Here is a 25,180-nt window from a genome sequence, read left to right as displayed (position 1 = left end):
TCGTGGAAGCGCTTCCAATAAGCAGCACGAATCCATTTATCTAGCTTCACATTTGCTCTGCTGCTGCTACTTTGTTGCCATTTGCCATTTTGCTACTGCTGCATAGCAAACCACCACCCATAATCGTGAGTGGGTGGTGGGTTGGTGGCAGCAACATGCACATAACACCCACAGCTCTCCAGTCAAAGTCAGAAGCTTATGTACCAAATGTCTCTTTTCTCTCACATTTGCCTTCGTCCGAACGGGGATGTTTCACAAAAAGTTTATAAGCGGCTTCTAAAGCGTGCTGTCAGCCAACGCACTAAAGTCCAACTGATACCGGCCATGGAAACGAATGGCGTGTATGAAACACGTAAAGTAAACTAAGAGAAGTTTTTATTCTGTAATGAGTAAAGTACAGAAATTATTTCACTGACGGAGATTGGCGCGAGTGAGTTGTGACAGTGAGCACATATCAATTAAATGGTGGTTAAAATTGCTTCGAAAAATTAGAATTTAAAATCAATAATGAATCTCAGTGATTAGTTTTGTTATCTGGTTGACCTGAATTTTAAACATTGCATTGATGGATTAAAAAAATCCACAACCCTGGAGTATATTCTGGCGGCGTCACAGCAGTCAGTTTTCCAACCATTTTATTAAGACGAGTCACTGATTCCCTTCAAATTCAAACCAGTTTTTCAGGGAGAAGCAATATTGGTCCGACATTTGTTACCTCGACCTCGACCTTTATAGATCCATTGCTTGAAACTCGTGTTGTTTTGAAGAAAATTTTAACAAATCAGAGGGTTTGTGTGCAAAACACGACTGCAAGAGAAAAGGCATGCTAAATTCGAACCATCGATTGCTCAGATAAGACTAACTAAAACTGCAGCTGTTGCACCATTTTTTCACGTTTATGTACTGAGACATATTATTAAAAAATATTTCATTCATAGATTCTCAACAATAGGGCTTTTGCTACACACGCATGCAAGACGTCTGTTAGGCACACATTGCATCTTTTCCTATTCGATGCAGCAAAAACGCATTGGATAAAATGATCATTTTTTCTGAAACTATTTATCCATTCAAAACAATTAATGTTTAAATCAACCAAAAAATGTACCCCGATATCCATGTTTACATTTAGCAACTAATATTTCAGTAAATTAGCATTAAATCGGTGACCCAAAAATACGGCTTTCGGATGCAGCATGCCGCATAGCCCAAGTTCGAAATAACTAAATGTAGCATTGATTTTAGTCTAATTTATTGTTTTCTTGTCCGAAAGTAATCGCTGGCTATCGATATTTGTTCAGTTTTATCCCGCTAACATAGTTAATAGTTTACGCAAAAACCATCATAAACAAAAATCCTGCCTCCAAAACCCCTCATATGCCAAATTTGGTTCCATTTGCTTGATTAGTTCTCGGGTTATTAGGAAATTTGTAGTTCATTTGTATGGGAGCTTCCCCTCTTATAGAGGTCATAATTCTCCTCCTAAAGAGGAGAGGGACTCAATGCACCATAGAAAAAAAATTGCCTCCCAAAACACCCACATGCCAAATTTTGTTTCATTTGCTTGATTAGTTCTGGAGTTATGAGGAAATTTGTATTTCATTTGTATGGAAGCCCCCCCTCCTAAAATTAGGAGGGGTCGTAATTCATCATAAAAAAAATTGACCTCCAAAAACCCCCACATGCCAAATTTGGTTCCTTTTGCTTGATTAGTTCTCGAATTATGAGGAAATTTGTATTGCATTTGTATAGGAGCACCCCCTCCTAAAAAGGGGAGGGGTCCTAATTCACCATAGAAAAAATTCTTGCCTTCAAAACCTTCATATGCCAAATTTGGTTCCATTTGCTTGATTAGTTCTCGAGTTATGAGGAAATTTGTACTTCATTTGTATGGGAGCCTCCCCTTTTAGTGGGGGGAGGGGTCTCTAACCATCATAAGAACCTTCCTTGGCCCCAAAAACCCCTACATACAAACTTTCACGCCGATCGGTTTAGTCATTTTCGATTCTATAGGGAACATACAGGCAGACAGATAGAAATCCATTTTCATAAGTATAGATTTGTACGGGAGCCCCACCTCTTAGTAAGGGGAGGGGCTCTTACCATCATAAGGACCTTCCCTGGCCCCAAAAACCCCTACATGCAAATTTTCACGCCGTTCGGCTCAGTAGTTTTCAATTCTATAAGGAACATACGGACAGACAGACAGAAATCCATTTTTATAGATATAGATTGCAGGTTGCAGTGAAACGATTAAATGGACAACAACTGCAGGGAAACAGAATCGCCAAAGATCTTGCAATCAGTGTTGCTATCTTAATGGAACCGCAGTACTTCATAATAGAGAATACTCTCAGTCGTTTTTCTTCTTCAAACTATCAATCAAATTGTTTCTATGCTATTTTCTATTTTTAGAATATTTTTAACAAAAATTTTGTGATAAAATCCAAAAACTTCACATGTTATATTGGAAGCTTGTTTGTTACATTAATGCAATTTTTTATTCCAAAGTTTTTCGAAACTTTAGCAACACTGGATACGAGCGCAGCAGCCCTGATAGCTTTAGATAAACAAACATAGGTCACTTTGCACTATTATATTGAATTATTTGCAGCTGCTTATTTCGAAATAACCGTCAAACGATCCCGAAACGTTTCTATTATCTCACTTTTCTTCTGCATCTACTGTTTGGTAATCAGCAATTTTACGACTCGCAAAGATTTGACATGAATAAGTGACAGCTCGCTGCTGGGATTTTACTTGCATTCTGTCTGCAAGTTCCTTGTATTTCGCGTTTTGGATGCAATTTGCAATATTAGCATTAGTAAACTTGAGTATAATTTCAACATTTATTCCTTGAAGTACAACGTTCCTTCTTCGTTACTTCGTAATTAGTTTATCCAGGTTTAGAGAAATTACGTGATTTTTTGTTTATTTAATACTTTAAATGGAAGTCGCAGACTTTAAATTTGTTACATTGAATTATCTACAAATTACGCTAGACCATTACACGATTAGTAGAGCAAAGTAAATCTTTTAATTTTTATATAAGAGTGTTTAATTGTTTTATAAGTTTGATGAAAATATTAGGAATTCATGCTTTCTTTGGTAGCAGATCGACTTGAATGTTCGACAATACAACATCTTAAGCAATGATGTTTCCATTCAGAAGTTTGTTCAACTGCCTTTCGTTACGGATGTCCAGCTGCAAATGACATAATGTCTTCTTGATAACACACGAGTGAGCAGTTTCAAAATTTCAGCACCCAAATTTATCACAAAGTAGAAGGGCACTTGCACCAAAGCGTTCAGCGTAAATTTCCTCGCAATTTCGCATGACCTACCGAAAATTGCTGACCAGCACGACTTGCTGTAACGAGCCAACCGGGAAGCCTCAGCAGCTATGTGATCCAAAATATCATAGACAGAGCTGGTAATGACGCTCATGTCATGAGTCATGATGAAATACCGGTATCCGCACCGCGTAATTTTTCTATCGACGTACTTTCTTCTAGGAAAAATTTTACGAACGTTTTCAGTGGCCATTCCGACGGTTTGCGTCCGCTGTTGTTTGCTCCGCAGCAACTGGTAGCACTGCACTGGGGAGAATTAGCCATTGTTTTATTCCAACACATATCAGGTACAATTTTAGTCCGTCCCATTTTTCAAGTAGTGCCATTTCATTACTTTCATAGCCAAAACTTTATATCGATTGTTGCTCTGGTATATGGCGACATCCATTTAGTACGTCACGCAAATTTTGACCAAAATCAACCCCCCCTCCCCCCCTCGTCACACATTCGGTGACCCCCCTGAGAAAGTACGTCACGTCACGGCAACCCCCCCCCTTCACAACAAAAAAAATTAGATATTCATTTCAACCTTTTTATTTACAGCTATCAAATGAATTCCAGCAAATAAAAAAAAGGAAAATTTTCGAGCTTATAAGTCATCGATTCGCGGATTTTGAAGATGATCAGAAGTCGCTGATATGACGTCGATTAATGTTTCGCGCATATCCACGTCCTTTACATCCATCCACTCAAATTCGTCTGATCTAGTTGAAAGAATCAGAACTTCCTGCTGACGTCTTGCAGCAACACGCCTAGAACTTTTCTGACGGATTTTGTCATGTTGTGTATTAATTTAATCGTGCAATCATTCAACACTATCTTAGATGCGAAATTTAGTCCGCAAGGTGCATAAACTCTATTCTTCAGAGAGCTTTTGTGTGAGGGGCAGCATAAATTATACCGAAAAACCTTAAAAGCAGGCGTGGAACTTCGGTATGAGTTTATGTTAATCGTTTGAGTTCAGCACGAATATCAAGGGAAAACATTGCCATGGGTCTCTGGTAGCACCCCGTAGCCCCTCAGGAGTTTGTGCGACTGCTATTTGCGATTGCAAAAATCTTTCAGGCAGGACGGTACTCAAGCAGCTCTTCAGCGGTGTACTGCATATTCTGTAAAGCCGTAATGGAGAGTTCATACTACATAGAAGAATAAATGAGTCCTGTTCACACATATGTTGAAAAAAAGTTTTCATTCAAAAAATTTAACTATTTGTTTTAAAATCCATCAGAACTTTGATTTTATAGAAGCCTTCAATAAATAAATTTTCCATTTGTTTTTTTTTTGTCATGTGACGTCACATAACTTCATACCCCCCCCTCCCCCTATGTCACAAATCGTCACGATTAGGTCTACCCCCCTCCCCCTATAAGCGTGACGTACTTTATGGATGCCGCCTATAGCGGGAAGTAGATCGGTAGACGGCACGAGTTTGATGTTATTTCGATTAGCAATTCCTAATGACGATTCCATTTAAATTGCAACTTATTTAACTTGTCTGGACATGTAAACTTGGTATCTTATCAGTGCAGGAAATATGTTGCAAAGTAGAAAACCTTTTCATTTCATCTAATTTGTCATTTTTCTATCTAGTATTGTACAACTATTTTTGACCTTTTTTACAGGTTGTGCAAACGTACCTACTGTGCCTGCGTACATGTATCGCTCCGGATCTACACTCTCTAAAATTACTCTCTTGTATTCTCTGTGTTCATCGGTCGAATACGACGGTCGTATTTTCCAACCAAATGGGAAATGCAGACATGGATTGGGTGAAACTGCACGCTTCTTTCAACCTCCCGACTTTTCCACTCTCATCCCGGTACCAAGAAAACCCAACTACAACTCGCAGCAAATGTGTTTTTCGTTACGTTCTGACCATCCGGCTGTGACTTTGTTCTCTCCGGCGGAGCTCCGGATTGTGTGTGGTGTATGTCGTCGTGGTCGTCGTTGTCGGCGTCGTCGTTGGTGGCAGCAAAAATACGATATGGTGGAATTATAATGCCACTTGGTATATAGCATATACCAGAAGAGCGAACCTGCATGATAGCAAAGTGGGAACTCTGATGCCATACAGTCACTCGTGTCGGAACGGGACGGGTGTATCCGGTGAGATGAGACAGTATTACGCCTGCCAACGACAGGGAGGAGGAGTTTGTGCCGTGGCTTACGGCAAACGTAAAAAATGTGGAATTTCGAAATCAAGTAGGACGAATCATAAATTCTCCATTGCATGCACTTTCCGCGCGTGTTCTGATCTCCGGGAGATGATGATGGTGATGTAGCAACAGGAGCAGCAGCAGTAGCAGCAACAGAGTGGCAGACAGGATTCAAGGGCTACGGTCTTACCACGATGTCGACGTTGGCAGTGTGGTTGTTGTTATCGAATTAACGGAGTGATTTTTAGTCGCTGATCGGATCGCGACGGACGCGTATGGAATTCTTCTGCAGCTCTGGCAGGACAAGCACCGTACTATCGATTCACAGTTGGGTGCTTTGGTCAATTGTCTTCGGCCGGATCTAGGTTCGCTTTGCGTCGGAAGTCCAAATCTGCCGGAAAACTTGTATTGCAGAAAAAGTACGGTCGTTCGGTTAAGTTTTTCGGGAAAAAAATGCAACTGCATCGTTTCATGTAGATACTATCCTCAATCGGGACAGGCAACGTCAACGACGTCAGTTAATTGGATTCTTTCGGTGCATCGTTCAGTGAAACGCATTTCGCGTCAGTGTTTTTTGTGATTTAAACCGAGGCTTTGGTTGAAGCGCAGTGAAGCTAGACTCGAGCACCGAGGTTCGAAACTAATGAGCGGAATTGAAAAGGATTAACGTGTGACGGTTGCAACCAGTGAGTCAAGTGAGCTTTTAAAAAGCACATTTACGAGTGGCAGAATCTCGTCAATCGTGGCACAGTTAGAGATCAAATGGAATAATTTTGATCGTCGCAGGTGAAGTGAACTAGGGTGAAAATAAACAAGTCGTGCTGCATTTTGCGGTTGAAGCGAGTGAATGTTTTGCTTTCGTAATATGGAAAGCACGACGGTTTTGCAGGAAAACAAAACAGGTGGGCGAGAGTAATTTGAATGATGAGACTGAATGTAGCGTAAATTTGAAATTTTCAAACTTAACATGTCCAACAAAATTGATAAATAATGTCATGTGTTGACTTATTACGAATAAGTAAAGCCTTTGAAATATTTTCTATACACTTCATTCATATTGTAATAGGTTATCTGCTGGATACACTTTTTATACTATTCAATTTGTTACCATAAAATACTGTGGAGGATATTTCAATTTAGATGACCGAATGTCACTAAGGTCAGTTTACCCTGAAGTTGATGATTCTATAATTTATAAGGTATGAGAAATAAATCACCATACCATTAGTCCAAGGTAACTCTTCAAGATCAATTTCAGATGTAAAATTGATTTACGAAATCCACAATCTTGATAATTTCGGATTCTTCAAACATTCTTATAGTCATTTTCTACCGAATCTTAGACTTTAAGAAACATTGTACTTAGGATATAGAAATATGTACTTAACTCTTAAACGTCTAGTGATTTCCTTAAGCTTTATGTTCATTAAGGGCTGTTTATGTGGCTAACGAAGCTCTTTTCAAGTTAATCAATCAACAATTTCTATGATAGTTTCAATTCAATATTTAGAATGCAAAATAGTTTTGTGAAACTTTTAGAATCTCTTGATCAGAGTTTTACTGAGGTTCAAACATACAATGACTGGCCAGCGTCATACCACCAAGGCAACTGAGAGACTTTATTAAACTTCTACATTACTTAAATTAGTGGAGAAAGACGAAACTTGTTCTTTTAATTCTACTGTCTTTGAATATTTTGACATTTATTCTCAGATTTCAGTCGTCAACGTTTGTTTAGAGGAAATTTTATAAAATTTGAATGAAGCCTTACTTAAAGCTTTTCGACATGGAGACATAAATAGAGATTTGGTTTTGGAAAAACCATGTGTTTGTATTGCATTAAAAAAATGGAAAAGTATCGGATGGAGATGAAAAAAAAATTACAAAACAAATTTAATGAAACAAAATTTCCTTAAATCCTATGTTTATTAAGGATGTAAAGAAAAGATTTGATAGCGTTATCTGTTGATTTGGCAAGGCAAGGCGAAATACGTCAAGCGACTACGCTCGATGCTTTGTTCGTACTACCAACTCCACCTCGGAGCTTGGTGTGGGAGATATATTTGACGTCACCGCTTACTTCCTTTGCAGAGAACGTAAAGTACCTTATCCCCTCCCTCTGCCAGTTTTTTCGCGTTCGGCATCGAGTATGACTCGTCATCCATTATGACCACGACATCGCGCTTCGTCGGAAAAATACATATTTTGCACTAGCACTTTCAGTCGCTCCTTCTGGCTGATTGCCTGATGCTCAGACACACCCGGCCTCGACCGACGCTTCCGCATAAAAATGTCCATTTTGGTCCATTACACAGTACTTCATCATTGTTTGGCTGACTACTCCAATCTCCTGGGCCAAGACGCAGAACGAAGAGGTCATCTTACTCTTGATTTTCCTCTACAGCTTCTGTTGCACCTTATGGTCGCACAGCGCCGTCGGGCGGATGGAACTAGGCTTCCTTTCGACGTTTTCGCCTTTCTTCAGAAGAGAGAATGTTGTACGTGCTGCGTCGGCTATGCCCAGTGGGCGCAAAGTGCCTCACGATGTCCAACTTTTTTACTCCGTAGTGGAACTGGCAGTGCGAACAAAGCATCGAGCGTAGTTGTTTGATTGATTTCGTCAAAGCTGGTGCAAATCAATTGATAACATTGCTAACACAACAGTGTTGCCATGACTGGCGACGCGATGCTGGTGGATTCACCAGCAGGTGTTAGGCTAATCGCATGAAAATCGTTAAAATCAGACACTTTCATGTTTCATTTCATGAATGAATTCTAAATTTAAATCCAATTCAAATACCATTTTCAAATAAAATTTAAAGTTTTATTTTAAGCTCCACATGTCCGAGTCCCATAGTCATATTCCAAGTCGAATTTCAAGTCCATTTTCAAAACCTATTTCAAGTTTCTTTCAAAGTCCAAGTTTTAATCCGGTCTCAAGTCCAGTTTTCGGGCTCCCAGTTAAGTACGATGCTGATCTAACAAGCCAGTCATCGTAAGTTCGAACTTCGACTGGGCGGTGCTGCTAGAGAGTCAGTTGGATCGTTGTACTTGTCCCGTAAATGTCATGTACTCTAAATGCAGCGAGCGAAGTCTGCTTTTAGAGGTTTTGCTGCTTTTTCAACTTCAATTTCCAGTTTCAATTGAAGTAAAGCATCAAATTCAAATTAATCTAAATTCAAGCCTTCATCTTCATCTTCAGTCTAATTTTAAGTCCTGTTTCAATGCTGATTTGAAGCTAGTTTCTAGAAAAATTTCAAGTTTTATTTAAAAATCAATTTATTTGATCTTTACCTTTCAACTTTTGACAATTAAATGTAAATTGGTATTTTAACTTCCGGATTGGTGGTTGCTTTTAAATGATGTTTATTCCGCTTTTTGATTTTACACCTTCGATTTTGAACATTCAACGTTTGATTTTGGGTTTTTACTTCTAAGTAAAATTTTGACTTTTAGCTCATGATTTTTAAATTCTGACCTTCAAATTTTGGCTTATAAATATTGATATTTGACTTTGGAGTTATGAATCTTGACACATTACTTTAAATTCTGAGTTTTACTTTTAATTTTAGACTTTGTTCTTTCGGTTTGGCTTTGATTCTAAACTTTTACCTTTTGAGATGATTGTTGACTTTTTATTTTTTATTTCTGACTTTAGACGTTTAACTTTTAACTTTTGTCTTACGAGTTTTGACCTTTGATATTTGTTTTTAAGTTCTGATTTCTGAGTTTTAATTTCTGGTTTTTGAATTCTCAGTTTTGGTTGTAAGTCTTCAACTTTTGACTTTCATCTATGCTTTTTGAGGTTTGAGTAAAATATGGACTTGACTTTTGATTGTGGCTTTCGATCTTTACATTTTAACTTTTTTTACTTTTGCTTTTTGTCTTTTGAATTTTGCCTTTTAATTTTTGATATTTTTTCACTTTTATTTTTATGCTCATTAGGCTTTTGACGTTCGTTTTTTTCAATGTTGAGTTCCAAATTTAAACTTCTAACTTTGAAATGTCCCAATTTGAAATTTGAGTTCAAATTTATTATTTTTAACCTTTGGCTTTTGACGTTTTACTTGTGACTTTTGGCTTTTTACCTTTATTTTTTGACTTACTTTTATTTTTTGACTTTCACAACAAAAATTCTGACTTTTGTGATTTCGACTATCGATTTTTGATTTTGAAGTCCAGTTTTAACTTTGATTGTGTGGTAAGTTTTAATTCTAATTTCGATTCTATTTTATGTTCTTTTTCCTTATATGACCAATTCCTTTCCTAGTTTAAGTCCTATTTCATGTTTAATATAATTCTGGTGCCTAAGTTTTTACCTTTGTTATACTAAATAACAAAGGTTTAGAAATTGGTCGAAAAACACGAAATTGATCCGAGGCCCGTAGGGCCGAATCACATATACCAATCGATAGAGCTCAACGAACTGAGCAATGTCTGTGTGTGTGTATGTGTGTATGTGTGTATGTGCAGCTCATTTTCTATCGCCTGTTTGTCGAAGATGGCTGAACCTATTTGATCGCTTTTACTTTTGTTTGAAAGGTATTATTGTCTAGTATATCACTATTGAATTGCTTTGCGGTCCGACGTTTCGTTTAAAAGTTATAAGCAAAAATGTGAAAACTACGTGACACGCGTTTCTCCTTAACTACGTAACCAATTTTAACGATCTTAGTACCAAACGAAAGCTCTTGGTGTTACTAAACTTTTTACCAAGTTTTATTGAAAACGGACAAGCAGTTTAAAAGTTAGCCTTAAAAAACCATTTTTGATAAGGTTCAAATGATCGCCTGTTTCTCAGAGATGGCCAAGCCGATTTATGCGCTATTAGTTTTATTTGGCAGGTAATATAGCCGGGTAGATCACTATTGAATGGTTTTTGGATTGGACGTTTAATTTGAAAGTTATGAGCAATCGTATACACCACACCAAAATTAACAATAATTTACAATGATTTTAACCAAGATAATTTACCTAATTTCAATTATTTTAATATCAAACGAGAAGTTTTGACACTACGAATATATATGCAAAATTTCAGAAGAATTGGTTTTACCGGTCAAAAGATATCAATCCTCAAACGCTCGCGCCAACTTTTGCAACACAGTTACTCGCGCGCACAATAACCCAAAACCAAAGAAAACGTGCGCACTAGAGTTTTGACTAGGAAAACTTGTTTTTAAGTTTATCGAACCTTTGGAAGAGTTTCTTGAAATTGAATGCTCTATCATCTGGTGCAATTTAAATTTGGATTAATCCCCCTAAAAGTGAAAAAAAATTTTTTTCAGTTTCAATATAACACATTGATATGTTCTGCAAAGTTTTAGAGCCTATTATTACAAGAAATTTTGCTGAAGACTGTAACCTGAGATAGAAGCGAAGACAGAGAAAGATTCATTTATTGATTTATTGTTTCTGTATTTGTAAAATCAGTTTTTCTGTTTTAGCTCTTTTTGTAATTGTTGTATGACTTTTTCATGTGTTACAAAGTTATACAAATAGTAAAAATACACAACTTTGCTGAAAATAGTATACCTCTATGTTTGCTTGTTTAGGAACTGTAGAAGTTTGATTATACGACTACCAACTGACGGATACATTTTAAACATTTTACATTTGCTGATAGTTTTGCTACATACAGACATCATTTTTCCATATGAAGTAACGTGAAAAAATTCCAGTTTGGGGCCAATAGCGGTACACCCACGGTTGCCAGTATGCCAGATAAATCTGGATTTTGCCAGATTTTTGATTGCGCGCCAGACCAACAGACAAAGCTTAAAACCTTCCAGATATTTGGCACTGTGCCAGATTTTCGATTATCCGTCTTGCAAAAAGGTCATCACTTCTAATTTTGGACAAAATTTTGCATCTACGGGGAGCAAAACGAGCAAGATTTTTTCAGGAAAACGCCTCCCCGTCGGACTAATTTACCACCAGATTTTTGCCAGACACTTTTATTCGTGTTCGCCAGATTTTTGGGAAAACCAGGCAACCTTGGGTACACCTCACATGCTGCTTGCTTCGTTTCTGTGCTCTCGGTTTATGCTGATCTATTTTCCTAACAATTTAAAGTATTATTGCATTGAATAATTCAGACATTTTGCTGAACATTTTTTTGAAGAATATACGTTAGTTGAACTCCGATTGGTAAATATGGCATTCAAAAACCTACACATGTTATTCAGTATACAACAGCGTGAGTAACCGAAGGTTAATAAAAATTGATGAAATTTTTTCAAGAAAACCTTATTGATGCATAGTTATGCATAGTTCAAAAACCTATAAACTAGACCTTTACTACGCAATGTATATGTTAAAGAATAATATTTCTTCTTACAACTTACTTTTACTTGCACTTACCCACATTAGTAACAACTTACTCAGCAATTTCATAAGAAAAAGAACTATCAAAATTTGTAAGTGCTACTATTTTGTTCAAATTTTGTAAGCTTATTCAATTTCCAAAATTTTTATGTAAACCAACGCACAATGCAACGTTAACTAATAGATGAATTATGTTCCGAAGACGTGTCGATTTCTATCTCAAATAGTAAGTAAGACCGTATAACAAAGGTTCCTTTCACCAATAGGTGGATTAAATCAGGTTTTTCTTAATTTTCATGATTTTTCAACACGAAAAAATGCTTCAAATTAACGTAATATAACAAACTAAGTATTTAAATAGATAGATTAGACAATAATTAGAAGGTATGAGTAAATATTAATGCAGTAATACCTCGATTCAAAGCAACTTCGATATAACGTTACTCGATATAAGATAACTTTTACCTCGATATAATGTAATTTTTTAAAATAATAAAAACAACTGTATTAACTTTCATTGTGGTGTGATCTCGCATTGCTACTGTGCGAAAATTATTTCTATTTTTTAAATGTTGTAAGTTACCTATAATACATTGTCGTTATTTAGATTTTCAATTATCAAAATCCTTAGACACTCTTCGCTTCTTCGCATTTCTTAAAGAATCTTTCAAAATACAAGACCAAACATCGCCGGTTTGAAAGGCTTCCCTCTCATTTGCAATGAATTTCGTTCGAACAAGAATAAATTTCATTTTTGCTTCAATATAACGTAACGTAAATAAAAATGAAGTTGCTTTATATAGAGGTATTACTGTATACAAAAATGGACTATCAGGGATTTATAGAGATTAAATTAGAAATACCCCTAACCCATCAAAATGCGGCCGTGGGCACCAGAGGATTAATTTCCAGTTAAATTTTGTATTCATTTTCAAATAAAACGTCAAGTTTAAGTTCTAAGTTTAAATTTAAGTCCTCAAGTTTACAGGGTGATTAGTAATAACTGTCACAAAAATAACACGCTTGCATAATTTTTAATTTTGAGTGATTTCATGTTAAGTAGATTCATAACATTTGTCCTAAATTAGTCCAATTTAAATCTTTCTCTTTTGGCTATAATTACCTGTCGCAATCTTTGTTTAAAAACGCTTTACAGCTGGCACGCACAATATTCTGACGCATTTCATTCCAAATCTTCTACAAACGTTGCTTGAAAGCATCCACAGTCAATCCTTTGTTGTTCCCCAATTTGCCTAGCAAGTAACTCCATGCATGGCAGTTGAGAGGATTCAAATCAGATGAAGAGCAAAATTGTCCTCACATCAGCTTTTGCCTGGTGAGACGGTACAGAATTTTGTTGGAAGCAGCGCACAGTGGGCCCATTCTGGAAAAAGACGGTCAAAAGTCTTTTCTTGCTTTTCCTGACGTTTTAGAGCTTAGGTGTTTTCAGAGAAGTTCCTTGATAAAAATATTCTGCATCTGTTGACATTTTCATGCAATTAGATATTAAGGGGATAACACCTTTGGAAAAATTAACTTTTAATAGGAATTAGATAGCATGTTCATGTGTGTGGCAAAGTTTTAGATCTTTGAATTCCATTGAACTTTGCCGAAGATAATAAGTATCTGCATCATTTGGTTTGCGAGATATAATTGACTCTCTGTCGTGACCCCCTAAAATCAGTTTATTAAACTTTTTATACACAAAGCCTCATCTAACAGGTTTGACATATTCTACAAACTTTTTAATACTATCACAATATGTAACTTTCTAAAAGAATTAAATATGTTGCTTTATTTACTTTAAAAATTGATTTGAAGCATAAATTTTACCCTTTTTACAAGTATTTTTTCCGTTAAAAGTCACCTACTGGCAGCTGAAGTTAGCATCGCTTGAACCGCCATAGAATATAGTACAAGTGTGCCAAAAATCACGACCAATTCGATCATTTTGTTGGTTGTAGTGATCCCGTGGCAGGAACATTTTTTCGTCCGAAAACAGAATTTCACACTCATCGTGCTGCTTAAGCAGCTGCCGACATCTTCCGACTCTTGTAACCTTCTGCTTCTCAGTCAAACCGTGCACAACCTGTGTTTCTTGTATGGAATCAATCGAAGCTCACCTTTCAAAATATTCTTTGCGGTTGACTGCGAAATTCTCAGTTCCTTGGCCACGTCCGGACTGATCTGATTTCCGTTCTCTTCTCGTTTGATGGCTTCCGGTGTCCTCACAATGGGTTTATGGCCAGGTTTGGGGAGTTCCGTGAACTCCCGTTCGTTTGATCGTTTTTAATCTGAACACGTTTTAATTGGCTTTTTACACAGCGGGGTTGTTTTGCACGACCTACAAATTAAAAATGATTCAAATTCGGAGTAATTATTACACCAACAGCCTTAAAAAGACTGATAATATCCTTGGCAACTTCTGCTTTAATCGTTAGAATTCTTTAAAACAATTTTTAGTGATGGGCAATAGAGTTAAACACTTCAAAACAAAAGACATTTTGCAGTTTAGCCCCTTTCATTGTTATGAAGTAACAGGCTTATTTGCAAATCGTTTTGTAAATAGGCGATAGTAAAGAGCGAAACTGCGTTGTTTTCAAAACACAGGCACATTGTAAACAGGCGAAACTAAATAAAAAAAATCAAAACAAGGCGAAACAGGGCTGGCCGAATCTCATTGTCAAAATGCTTTGAGGCTCATTCCAAGGGGTTCAACTATAAAACTTAGATTTTGAGCTTGAATGCACAAACTTTATGCAGTATTGTTGTGAAATTATAAGATTGATTTTTTCTACACCAATTTATGTCTTTAAACTTGATTTTTGTAACATTTAATTAAATTATGACTTGAAAATGTACTTGCAAATTAACACAGTGATATTCCTCATTGTTTACAGTTTGCTAGTTGCGAATCACTCCGGAATTGTTTGAAAAAAGGTTTTTAGTGATGGGCGATGGAAGTGTTTAATCAAAACAAAACACAATTCGCAGTTGAGTCCTTTTCATTGTTATGAAGTACCAGGCTTATTTGCAAATCGTTTTGTAAACAGGTGATAGTAAAGAGAAACTACGTTGTTTTCAGAACACAGGCGCATGTAAACAGGCGAAACTGAAAAAAAAACAAGGCGAAGCAGCACTGGGCGAATCTCATTGTCAAAATGCTTTGAGGCTCATTTCAAGGGGCTCAACTAGAAAACATGGATTTTGAGCATGAATGCACAGATTTAATGCAGTATTGTTGGGAAACTATAAAATTGCTTTATTCTACACCAATTTATGAAATACTTTCAAACGAATGAAAATTCAAAACCTACTTGCAAGCTGTGTTGACATTTGTAACCACTCTAAACGAAAAATAAGCAGACATATCTGTGACTATTATTACTCACCCTCGCCCTCACAGTCCTACAACACATAACAAACAGGGTCTTTTTCTAATTCCCGTCGTAATAAGGAAAGCCATTCTAATTTTCATCACTTGCTGGATGGATTTAGTGAATACTCCAAAAGTTCTTGTGCTGATTTGACTGAAACACACTTACCTTCCGATCCGTGATCTTTGAAATCACTGAAAAGCGACTATTAAAGCATATTATTGAAATTACGCAACTGACTTTATTTCTAAAATTCGTCGTACCGTTTTAAAATCCGTCCAACAAAATTTTTCTTCGTCCGAACTAAAAATCACATCAATGTTTACGAAGCTAACGCGCATGTAGTATTTGTGCAGGACGGCATGACAAATGCTATTCTACAAAATTTCTGCAGGTCAGACAAGTTTTTCTGGCTGTAGAATAACGACAATGCCTTGCGTGAATTATTTTCATTTATGAATGACGGAAATTAAAACGATTAGTCGACATTGTCTTCTTCGTCGCACGAAAAAACGTAGGAAATTTGGCTGGTAGGACTTCTTTAATGATAAAAAGCATTTAAATAGATCTCAGCTCACTTTGATTGATTGCGTATGATAGACAACTAACGAAAATATTAGGAAATAACTAGTTTTGCATTGTGTGTCATAAAAATGCTGATATTTTTAATAATTTGTGTTGGATAGGACGGGAATAGGCAATTACGACGATGTAGCAACATACCCTACAAAGAAATCAGAGAATCTATGAAAAGGCGGAATTGTACAGAATTTTTAAAACGACGAGATAGTGTTGTCGTTACCGGACTTAGACTAGGAGACACAAATTTTACACATTCGTACCGTACCGTACCACATTCGTCACGTGATTCTCCTCCAGACTATGAAAATTGTTAGAAGCTATTAACAGTAAGTAGGATACTTGTGGATATTTTCGGCCTATTAAGCGGTAGACGGAACAATGTTCATGAATTACGTTGAAACTGTATTCGAGACAAGATTTTCGTACCAACTGGTTGGATAACATTTCTCGGGTGATTTTTCAAATGGACCTATGTGACAATGAGAGATTCTCTTCGCGTCTCCTCTCCTCCGCTTTTGACGGCTAGATAAATGCATAGAACAGGCAATTTTGAATTATTTACAAATTTAGTCCGTAAGGTTTTCTTAGTATAATGAAAATACCATGTAAATGTTTAATGTTACTATGTAGTTAATTTTATTAATCCACAACCCAATAGTCTTTCGCTGTGCTGTTGACCGACCAAATGAAACAAAAAAAAGTAAAAGTAGTTCATTTAGTCCACATTGCTTTGGACAAAATTTTTTATTGTTTATTGAGCTAAGAGGAATCAAAAACAGATAAAAGGAAAGCCGACCAGATCAAAGAAATGCAAAAACTGTATAATATATTGTGCGAATGATACAAAAGCCATCAAGGAAGGACCACATTTCTTACTTAGCTTCGGCTGTCGAAACGACGAGCCGAGCAATCGAGATGGCGTAAAGTTTACTTTGTAGAAAAATAAAACAACACTTTTCTTAGCTGCATGCTACATGTAGTGATGACTAAAAGCCCAGAAATGGTAGCAAGCTGCTATTGACTCAACTTGATCGAGATGCTTCTTGTTCGGTATAAGACATTAAATACTTCTACTGTTTGCCTTCCAAAGTGTTTGCTAAAGATAAACAACGTATGCCGTACTTTGTTGCAGGTTAATTGTGCTAGACGGGGGAAAGAACTAGCTCTTGTTTAGCATGTTAGATAGATTTTGAATAGAAAGTATACAGATACCTATACATACTGTCACCTGATTGTTTTCCCAAAAGTATAATTCCATCTATTTGACGTGGTTATCGACTGTATTCAATAATTCTTTAGACTTGGGTTTTATCGGCTCATCAGTCATCAGTGATGAGCCGATAAAACCCAAGTCTAAAGAGATATAATTCCATCTTAATTTTCGAGGATCATTCTCAATATTCTATAACAATTGGTAATGATCTAATGAGTTTAATTAGTTCGAGTTAATAATTTTGTTTTTCTCCTGCAAGTGGTTTTGGCTTGTATAAATGTACATATTTGATTAGTTTAAAGGTGCTCTACGACACCTACCATATCTCGACCAACATGTCAAAAGGTCCAATGTTCAAATGAGAGATTGGAATTTAGAACATGCCCAATTGGGCCAATTTCAGCGGATCTGGAATGTATGCTCAGACAACAAAATAATAAATTATAAATTCATAACTGATCATTAATTAGTTGTTTTTTCTTGTGTTTTTCATCCTACTCATATAATTGACGCATTTCTTATTTCTTAACAATCGCTTATTAGCAGATTAAATTTTTGCTTATCACTTACCCGTGCACCTCCAGGGGACAAATTTATTCAACTGAAGTGAGATTAAATTTACATCAACAACTTTGGAAGAACCTAAACCTACGGTAGCCCGCGCGGTAGACGTAGTAATAACTAAGTTGCAAGTAATATGCAAAGTCCAGGATCGTTGCGTTTTCAGCCATGTTTCAAACGGGGCCACCAGCATCAGTGGGACGTGATGTAAATATCGAATGAAGATTTATGCAAATTCGGCTTTTCGCAACACCATTAAAAGGCAGCTACTCTTTGCGAGAAACGTGCTGGGACAGTTTGTCATAAGCACATTAGCGCAGGCATGATTTAATGACTTCGAGGGTTGGAGGGTTCGGAACCGTCCGGGACCGAAGTTTAAGATGTTGTAACGCCTATAATGCTTTACCGTAGATCTAATTGAACAACTGTATAATCTAGTTGCTAGTTGTAACTTGCCAATATTCAACAATCCAATAACCATATTCTATTGATTTATGTTGATTTGCTTGTGTTAGGTTTCAACAAGGCCTCCATTGCAGACTTCTATGATAAGCTAGAGAAGGACGAAAACGGTATACAAGCTGGTCGAGGATTCAGCATTGATGATGCAACGCACGGAGCTCTGGCTAGGTCTGAGAATGGACTACCCGGAAAATCCGGTAAGCAAACTTAATAATATATTTAAAAGTTTAGTCTAAGTTTAGCTATTTATTTCCCAATTTTCAGAGCATCGCGGATCACCGATATCTTGCTATTCCCCGCAAAACCGACTTCTCTCATGGCCTTCCCAACACTTAACACCGGCTAGCGAGGGTGGCAGTCTTAGTGCCCGGAAAGCGCAAAACTTGGGGCTGATATGCGTGGTCTGTGGCGACACTAGCTCCGGTAAACACTACGGGATTCTGGCGTGCAACGGTTGTTCCGGTTTCTTCAAACGAAGTGTTCGACGAAAATTAATCTACAGGTATGTAGAAAATAAATCTATTGTGGTAAAAAAAAGACAAATCACCCTCCCTGACAGTCCAAACTATCTAACTCGATTGTTTACATATTTATGCTTCATTATCATAAGTTATATTTGATTTACAAACATACCATACACGCTCCCGAGCCTCATGTCGGATCACAACGGGAAAGTCATCGTACAGGATAACCTCTCAATGTTGTTACAAGTAAATCCGTCCACCCATCTGCTGCGCTCGATTGGACTGGTCGAGTCACATTTGGCCAAGTGTATCCTCGGCATAATTCCGATCGATCCCTTGGGATAAACAACGAGCCAGCCAACTCGTGGCGCACCGTTACTATCCCCTGTGTCGATCCCGTCTCGTCTAAACTGGGTTTTCGATTCGAAATATTTTTCTGTTCGTTCGTTTACTATGCACAAAGAGTGTTTTCGACGAAGGGAAAAGCCGCTGATTTCGAATTATGTGCAGCAATTGATGGTCAACTGTTTGCTGGCTGGAATGTCCGGGATGAGTTCACAATTAATGCACTTTTTGGATGATTAAGAGGGAAGTATATGTACGTTGAAGTGATGTCAGCCCTAAAATCTAACAAGAATTACTTTCGATGATAGATAAATTTATGCCTATTTTGTAGTTGACGTGCCCATAAACAATTTTTATTGAAAAATATATTGAACAATTTTTTATTTCAACCAACATCGTGTTGTAGGTTTACAAACTTCGCTATCCAGGAAAATATTTTGGATCTTGAGCGGCTTATGGCCAAGCTAGATGGTGTCCACGGTAAAATTGCAGCACACTCAAATTGCTCTAACTTTTGTCAGGGGTGAGAAATAAACGTCAAATCACATGTGTCTGCGGTGTAACCTTTTTTCGCCTGACGTTTTGGTCCGCCTGACATTACGGATCAACGAAACAAATCTGTTTGCTGCAAAAATATCCAGATTGCTCAGACAATTGTAAATGAAGCAACGCATTTTTGCAACCATTTACTATGTTACTACTGCACGTTTTCAGCCTTTTCAATGTCTTCAATTTTTCACGTTTGCAAACGAAATATTCGTGATGTTAATAAACAAATGACGCCATATATGCTTGTGATGTTGGTTACATTAATCTCCTTCTCTTTGATACTTGTGATTTTTGTACCGTTGCGTTGGGTAAAATTAAATGAAATTTTGCACGGAGAAATCTCGAAGTGCATCGTTTACACTGTATGAGTCTTTTCATTAGATGCACAAATATATGCAAAATGGCGTTGAAAGAAAAGCTCGTTTGCGAAAAAAGGCTGCGCAAGTACATCTAAAATAAGAATCTGTCACATCATATTATCGGTAAAAAGTTGAGAATGCCGAGTTCTACAGTTTCTTGTGTCATAAAACGGTTTTAAGAACATCTGACTTGTCGACATGACTGTCAATCGTAACCCAAGATGTGGAGGAAACAGTCGTCCGTATAGTGTTGATGATTTAAAGCGCGTAGTTGGGGTCTTCGAACGGAAACCAATCTCCTCCGTTCGAAATGTAGGAAAAACACAGAATCTGAGTAAGAGTTTCGTGCTAAAGGTCAAAATTCAAGCTAGATTACGCACGTTCAGGGCTCAGAAGGTCTCAAACCGTGACGAAAACCAGAATAGCCGTACCCGAAAGTTGAGGAAACGACATTGCTGCGTTTGGACGACAAGACCTACATGAAAGCGGACTTCAGTCAAATTCCGGGGAACAACTAATTAACTTCCAAGGATAATTTTGGTGTTCCAGAGTACCTCCGGAAACAGAAGGCACCGAAGATTTCCAAGAAATTCTTGATTTGACGAGCAATTTGTGCATGCGGAAAGTGGAATACACCCTTCGTGACCACAGATACTATGAATGGACAGGTGGATTTGAAAGAGTGTCTCGAAGAGCGACACATCTGGAGGAATCCAAATGGAGATTCTAGCTCTCAAATCAATCATGCCATACTTGACAGTCGACGCTCTTTTCTGGGACCAGATATCGCGTCGTGTGCAAAATTCGCGCAGGGTTGTCGAACGCGGCACTGGATAATTTCAAGGATTTGAAGGGAGGAGAAACTACCGGAGGAGTGGATGCAAGGTGAGATCTATCTCATTACCGCGTAATTACCGCGGTATCACGCTGGTCAACAACGCCTTGTAGTCGATTTTGTTACGTCGTCTATCCCCAATAGCAAGAGAATTCGTAGGGCAGTATAAAGCGGGCTTTATGGGGGCCCGCGCTACTACGGATCAAATTTTTACTCTCCGACAAAGCCTCCAGAAATGTCGGAAGTACAATGTGCCCGCGCATAATAGTTTTGTGGATTTCAGATCAACATACGATACAGTTGAACGCGAACATCTATGGTAGATAATGCACGAGTACGGTTTTCCGGACAAACTGACGCAGTTGATCAAAGTTACCCTGGATCGAGTGATGTGCTACGTGCGCGTTTCGAGGGCACTCTCAACTCCTTTCAAAATGCGCAGAGGGTTGCGGCAAGGAGATGCACTGTCCTGTATGTTATTCAGTATCAGGCATCGAAACGAGAGGAACGATCTTCACCAAACGTAGCCAACTCATAGCTTTTGCTGATGACCTCGACATCATTACTAGAAACCTTGGGTCGGCGGAGGTAATCTACTTTAGACTTAAAACGGAGGTCATGAGGATTGGGTTACAAATCAATGCGTCTATAACCAAATATATAGGAAGAGGCTCCAGAGAAAGCGATGTTTGCCTCCCACGGACAGTGACTATTGATGATGTTGAACTGGAAGTGGTTGATGAGTTCGAATATTTGGGATCTCTAGTCACCGCCGACAATAATACGAGTAAGGAGCCACAACGACGCATTCAACTGGACTGGACCCACCTTTCCCTCTGAAAAACGCTTCGATTAAGCAGCAATCGCCGCCGCACAAAGCTGACGATGTATAAAACGCTAATCAAATAGGTGGTTTCCCACGGACTAGATACAGTAACTTTGCTTACGGAAGACATACATGAATTTACCGTATTTGAACACAAGGGATACGAACTATTTTTAGCGGAGTACAAACGAACAGCGGAGAGTGGTGTAGGTCTATGAACCACGAATTGCAGGCACCTTAAGGAAAGATTCCCATCGGCGAAAATTGGGAGACTACGGTGGGCCGGCCACGTTGCAAGGATGTCGGACGATTGTGCAGTGAAATCTGTTCTCTTCAAAAACCCCACTGGCACCCGGAATAGAGTGGCCCAACGAGCTAGATGGGTCGACCAGGTTAAAGCCGAACTGCGTGTGTTGAGACGCGCAACTAATTGGCGATGATTAGCCCTGAACTGAGGACAGGGAAAGCATGTGCTCGCCGGCGCACAGGAGCGATTCGCCAGAAACGACGCACGGAGTTGTTACAAAACGATGAGGTGCAGGACATTTGCCAGGCTTGTGATGTGTAATGATAGTGCAAGCAAGTCTGCACAAGTTCATCGAAAATAGGAATCTATCACATCATGTTATCGGTAGAACCTACTTTTACCTCTGCAAGATGCTTCGATCAAGGAGCATACGCTGCTGCACAAAGCTGACGATGTACAAAACGATTATCAGACCGGTAGTTCTCTATGGACTTGAGACAGAAACTTTGCTTACGGAGGATATACGTGCACTTGAGTATTTGAATGAAAAGTGTTGCGGACTATTTTTGGAGGAGTAGAAACGGATAGCGAAAAGTGGCGTAGGTGTATGAACCATGAATTGCCGGCACTACTTGGAGAGATTCCCATCATACAGCTGACACAAGTATGCCGGACGACTGTGCAGTGAAATTCGTTCTCTTCAAGAACCCCACCGGGACTGGGAACCGGGCCCAACGTGCTAGGTGGCTCGACCAGGTTGAAACCGACTTGCGTGTGTCTAGATGCGCAACAAATTGGCGACGAGTAGCCCAGGAGAACAATGGAGAGGAATTTGTGATACGGCAAACCGGCAAGAGGCACCCGGCTCTCGGATGGTAGAACTGAACTGTCGAACGCGTCGAAGGCTCGCACTAAGACGTTGCGTTTCAACATCCAGCAGTTGACGGCAGATAGCACGGCAACACAATACGCCAGAAAGCTTGATCAACGAATCGCAACACAGCAGATAGAAAAGTAAGAAGATAAAAGTGGGCTATGGAGGAACCTTTGAACATTGAAACAACTGTGAGAGAGCTGGTAGGTACGACGCGTGAAGGACAGCGTAAGAGCTGGTTTGATGCTGAATGCCAGAGTGACACATGAGAAGAATCAGGCCAGGTGTCGTATTCTTACTGCGGCTGAACGTCAGAGCAGGGAAAGGTATAAAGAGACTAAAGCCGCGTGTACGAGGAGCATGTGCTCCCTCGCGCACAGGAGCGATTCGCCATCAACGACGCACCGAATTTTTACAAAATGGTGAGGTGCAGAAATTTTGCCAGGCCTGTGATGTGCAATGATAGTGCAAGCAATCTGCTTACTGAAAAAACAGCGGTAGCATCCAGGTGGTAGGAGCACTTCCTGTTGATGGAGAGATCAGCAGGAAAAGGTTATGAATAGGGAGCGGTCGTTAAATTGTGGAGCCACCAACACAGGACACACGAGGTTACGAAGGCAATCAGCGAGCTGAAAAACGATAAGCTGCTGGGAAGGACGGTATCCTGACAGAACTTCTAGAAGAGGGGAGCGGGCGGCTATACGAAGCAATCCACCGGACCATTGTTAGCATCTGGAATGACCATTGGCAGCATCTGAAATGGCGGAGGAGTGGTTGGATGGCCTCATTTGCCGTATTTTTAGACAAGGACATAGACTCGAGTAAAAAATCTATCGAGGCATGACATTGCTCAATTTTGCCTGTAATTCTGTTCTACATGGTTGTTCTGAAAACTGAGACCGTTAGCGTAGTCCTTCGTCGGCGAGTAGCAAGGTGGTTTCCGTGAGGGTCGCTCCACGACGGATCAGATGTTTACCCTCCATCAGTTACTAGACAAATTCCGGGAATACAACGTGCAGACGCATCATCTGTTTGTGGACTTTAGAGCAGCATATGATTCAGTCAAACGGAATTAGATGTGATAAATAACGCTCGAACATGATTTTCCGACGCTGGATGGATCAAAATTATGCGTCAGAATAGTCAGTCGTTTTCGTGACGTTAGATGGATTGAGCGAGGCGATGCACTCTCTAACCTGATATTCAACATTATCGTGGAAGATGCAATAGGAAGAGTAAACATGGAAAGGAACAGAACCATCATCAAGAAATCTCCCTTGCTTCTTGGTTTTGCCGATGACGCCGGCGATAACGGAAAACAACATCAGATTGAAAGGAACACTTTTAAAACTTTCAGACACTGTCAAATATCTTGGAGTATTTCTTGACAGAAAACTCAGTAGGAGCACACACCTAGAGCAAGCAGTAAACAAAGCAACAAATGCTCTATGATATGTAAACGAACTGTTGGTAAGCAATGAAGACTGAAACCGAAGATGATCCATTGGATTTATTTGGCTGTTGTGCGATCCAGGATTACCTGTGCTTCGAAGATCTGATGGCCAAAAATGAAAGAGAAAGCTACCCAAAAAAAGCCAAAAACATTTCAAAGGCTAGCCTCTCTGTACAACAGGTGCAATGAGAAGTACACCATCGAAGGCATTGCATGCTTTACTCTATATACTTCCATTGCATAAGTTTATACAATTAGAAGATGAAAAGAGTGCTCTGAGGATCAAAAGATCAATGAACCTCTTTGAAGGTGATCTAACAGGTCATCTCAGTATTCTAAAAACCCGAATTAATCCACCTAGCGGTGTGACCTAGCCTTTCTACTGCCGCAATAATTATTTTTTAATTTCCTAGGAACATCTATAATTAACTTGACTCTATTTTTAAATATCCGTTCCTCAGAGGTGGGCACCGCTAATCAGCTAACCGCTAACCTTTTAGCCAGCGAGTAGTGCGTTCGCTAGGTTTCAAATCTGTTAGCGCTTTCATTAGCTTCCAATAAGTTAAAGTGCCACTAAATAAACTACTAGCCGCTAATTTTTGAAAATAATAATAAAAATAAGTGTGCGGTTTCTTACAAATTGATAAAATTGCTCGTTGCTGTTCGCGACGCGAGCAAATATAGTTCATTCATGGCTAGTTGAACTATTTCCAAAAATTATTTTCAAAAATTAGTGGCTGGTAGTTTATTTAGTAGTACTTATGTTTATCGAAAGGTAATAGAAGCGCTAGCACATTTAAAACCTAGCGAACGTGCTACTCGCTAGCTAAAATGTTAGCAGTTAGCTGATTAGCGGTGCCCACCTCTGCCGTTCCTTATTATTCAAAATTCTTATATCTGAAAAAAGGTAATATCTGCATCTGAAAAAATAACTGAGTAGAGCATTAGATACGAAAAACGAAAAAGTGAAATTGGACTTTTTCTTAGTTGGCGCTCTTTCAATTAATTATTTTTGCATGAAAATCGAAACTAGAGCTTCTTTTGAATAAACTTTAATGAAAAAATAGTCATTAGTTTGAACGTATCGTTTATATGATACTAGCTGACCCGACAAACTTCGTATTGCCACAAATTAACCTGTGTTGTACATAAATCATGAATCTCGGATGATCTTTATCACTTCTCGAGTTTTGCAAG

General features: G+C 38.5%; 1 protein-coding gene across 2 annotated transcripts in view; it reads left to right on the top strand.

Annotated features, from left to right (window-relative positions):
- The first annotated feature begins 5,206 nt into the window (after positions 1-5,206).
- The window catches only part of LOC128741599 (photoreceptor-specific nuclear receptor-like), a 72,960-nt gene continuing 52,986 nt past the window's right edge, over positions 5,207-25,180 (top strand). For both annotated transcript variants that reach the window (XM_053837532.1, XM_053837531.1), the window contains exons 1-3: positions 5,207-6,411; positions 18,085-18,228; positions 18,296-18,533. In XM_053837532.1, coding sequence (XP_053693507.1) covers positions 6,357-6,411; positions 18,085-18,228; positions 18,296-18,533 — 437 coding nt within the window. In that variant the 5' untranslated portion in view covers positions 5,207-6,356. The remainder of the gene's footprint in view (positions 6,412-18,084; positions 18,229-18,295; positions 18,534-25,180) is intronic.

Source organism: Sabethes cyaneus, chromosome 3 (genome assembly GCF_943734655.1).
Source record: "Sabethes cyaneus chromosome 3, idSabCyanKW18_F2, whole genome shotgun sequence".
In the NCBI taxonomy this organism is placed as follows: Eukaryota; Metazoa; Arthropoda; class Insecta; order Diptera; family Culicidae; genus Sabethes; species Sabethes cyaneus.
This window is presented reverse-complemented; position numbering and strand designations above follow the sequence as displayed.